The sequence below is a fragment of the Cyphomyrmex costatus genome, unplaced genomic scaffold, assembly GCF_001594065.2.
Source record: "Cyphomyrmex costatus isolate MS0001 unplaced genomic scaffold, Ccosl1.0 scaffold1593, whole genome shotgun sequence".
Taxonomy (NCBI): Eukaryota; Metazoa; Arthropoda; class Insecta; order Hymenoptera; family Formicidae; genus Cyphomyrmex; species Cyphomyrmex costatus.
The window spans coordinates 51876-54543 of record NW_017275602.1 but is presented as its reverse complement, the minus strand read 5'-3'; the positions used below and the strand labels follow the sequence as shown (position 1 = coordinate 54543).

The 2668-nt window shown below is 38.4% G+C and overlaps 1 protein-coding gene across 1 annotated transcript; it reads left to right on the top strand.

Annotated features, from left to right (window-relative positions):
• Nucleotides 1–304: 304 nt before the first annotated feature.
• LOC108771510 (uncharacterized) lies at nucleotides 305–1927 on the top strand. The gene is made up of 3 exons (XM_018536821.1): nucleotides 305–416; nucleotides 576–977; nucleotides 1803–1927. Exons 1-3 carry the CDS (start codon nucleotides 305–307, stop codon nucleotides 1925–1927), a joined length of 639 nt encoding a protein of 212 aa, XP_018392323.1.
• The last annotated feature ends 741 nt before the right edge of the window (nucleotides 1928–2668 follow it).

Below are 2668 nucleotides of genomic sequence, written 5' to 3'. Positions count from 1 at the left end.
TCACACTTAATGATAATAAGCATCTTGATCTAGCTTTGACCGATAGGCTTCGCTTTGTGCTTCCTTCTTTCTTGTTATTATATTTGTTGTTAAAATGGATATAAATGAAATAATTGTGTGCGGAATGTTTTTAACTATTCTTGGTCTTTTTTATACTACTAATAGAACATCAAAAAGTCAGAGAAGAAAACGTCGTTGGAGTGTACGTCCAATTAATAGAAAAAGACGACTTAAAGGACATTTTCATAATTTATTTTCTGACATGAAGAGAGTTGATACAGAACATTTTGTAAAATATACGAGGATGTCACCCCAATGTTTTCATGCATTATTGGATCTTATTCGACACAAATTAGTGAAGCATAGCAATCGACCACCGATAAGTCCTGAACACAGACTTGTTATTACATTGTATAGTATGTGTAAATCATTTTTATAAACTATAATATAAATTATTGTTTTAAATCTAATTTAATCTAGTTGTTTTTACAAATAATAATGTAACATAAATTATTATTTTAGTTATCTAGCACAAGGCTGCAGCATGTAAGTAGTGGCGTGGTCTTTTATGATAGGAAAAACAACGGCATCAGTAATCATTCAAGAAACATATGGAGCTATTTGGGAGATCCTTTCTCCGATTTATTTAAAAACACCGACAATTGATGATTGGCAAAACAAGAGTAAAGAATTTTCTGAACAATGGAATTTTCCTAACTGTTGTGGTGCTATAGACGGAAAGCACATAACTATTCAGGCTCCAAATAAATCTGGAAGTGCCTATTTTAATTATAAAAAAACTTTTAGTATCATATTACTAGCTGTTTGTGATGCTGATTATATATTTACACTTGTGGATATTGGCGCCTTTGGTTCACAAAGTGATGGAGGTGTTTTTAAAGAGTCAACTTTTGGACGAGCATTAGAATCTGGTGCAATAAGCTTACCAGAAGATTCGCCACTGCCAAATACAAATAGTATGTTTCCATATTTTTTTGAGGGAGATGAAGCCTTTCCGTTAAAATCTTATATTCTAAGGCCCTATCCTGGAAAGAATTTAGATATTTCAAAAAGAATTTTTAATTTTCGATTGTCAAGAGCACGACGAACGATTGAAAATGCATTTGGCATTTTGTCATCAAGATGGCGAATATTACGAAATAATATTATTGCTGATGTGGAAACTGTAGAAAAAATTGTTGCAGCTACAGTGTGCTTGCATAATTTTTTACGTATTTCTGAAAAGATAGTTTTGGCAGAAGAAAGAGTATATTGTCCTCCATCTTTTACCGATGTAATTCATTCTGATGGCAATATTACATCAGGTCTTTTTTTACACTTTCGTGTACAGCGCTCATTCGAGGTGCGTTGTCACACGACTCCTTCTATCTCCCTTACACTCTCGTGTACAGCGCTCATTCGAGGTGCGTTGTCACACGACTCCTTCTATCTCCCTTACACTCTCGTGTACAGCGCTCATTCGAGGTGCGTTGTCACACAACTCCTTCTATCTCCCTTACACTTTCGTGTACAGCGCTCATTCAAGGTGCGTTGTCACACGACTCCTTCTATCTCCCATACACTCTCGTGTACAGCGCTCATTCGAGGTGCGTTGTCACACGACTCCTTCTATCTCCCTTACACTTTCGTGTACAGCGCTCATTCAAAAGTGCGTCTGTCACGCGACTATTCCCCCTCTCTCTTTACCTGGACCCCAAAGCAAGCCTTTACACGCCAAACTCTGGACGACATCACTCACACACAATGTATACCATCAAGAATAAATTATTCCTTTCCCGTAGATGCGCAAGCAAAGAAAGAGGCCGCGGAAACGCAGCAGACGCGGAGGCGTAAAGCGCCAGTTGGCGCGACTGGTAGCGGCATACGCCTATCACGGGGAGTTCGATCCCTCAATCTTCCCACCTGATTTACCTCCTCCTACCCCTCTTCCACCTCTCCCACTTCCTCCAAAGCCTCCTCAAAAACCTCCTTCTCCATCCTGGGAAGCTCCCACCAGGAAGGCAACCAGGCCCCAAAAGGTGTACTGCCCACCACCAAAATTAACTAACCGACAAAAGCCGCGAGTAATTAAAATTGAGAAAATTAATTTAAATATTAAAATAGTGGATAATAATTAATTAAAATAATATATGTATATAAAAGTAAAATGCGTTTAAATTTATTTTTACTACCCTTCACTTCCCTTCCTCTCTAAAGCTCTGAATGATGACTCCCTCATATCATGGTGAATTCTTTCACCGCTCGGGACTGACAGAGCCTCGAAAAATAGAGAGAAATTAACAAGGGAAGCGAAGCGGAACACAATGAGCCGAGGCTCTAACTCACGCGCCACTGCAAACATCCTCGTAAAGTCATAAAGTCAATATTAATATCAAAACACAACAAACGATAAAATCCTCGTCACCCGGACGCGACAAATTGGTGACAGCGGTGGGATGTTTCCATCATTCGATAATAATTCTTGCATCGAAACCTTTATATGCACACATTTTCTTTTCCTAAACAAAAGCCACCTTTCCTTCAGCACTCATTTTGGTTCCATATAATTATCTTATTCGTAATCTTCTGTGTTAATACTTCTCAATTAATCTTGTAAATCTCCCAATAAAATTGGAAAGTCCAAACATTGGGCGCCTGCTACGCCACT

What these genes read in the sequence shown, in the direction of transcription:
- LOC108771510 (XM_018536821.1), top strand. Translation starts at nt 305, where the DNA reads ATGTCACCCCAATGTTTTCATGCATTATTGGATCTTATTCGACACAAA. An exon ending in ACTTGTTATTACATTGTATA is followed by an intron (nt 417 to 575) that starts GTATGTGTAAAT and finishes CTTTTATGATAG; the next exon opens with GAAAAACAACGGCATCAGTA. An exon ending in GCCACTGCCAAATACAAATA is followed by an intron (nt 978 to 1,802) that starts GTATGTTTCCAT and finishes CCTTTCCCGTAG; the next exon opens with ATGCGCAAGCAAAGAAAGAG.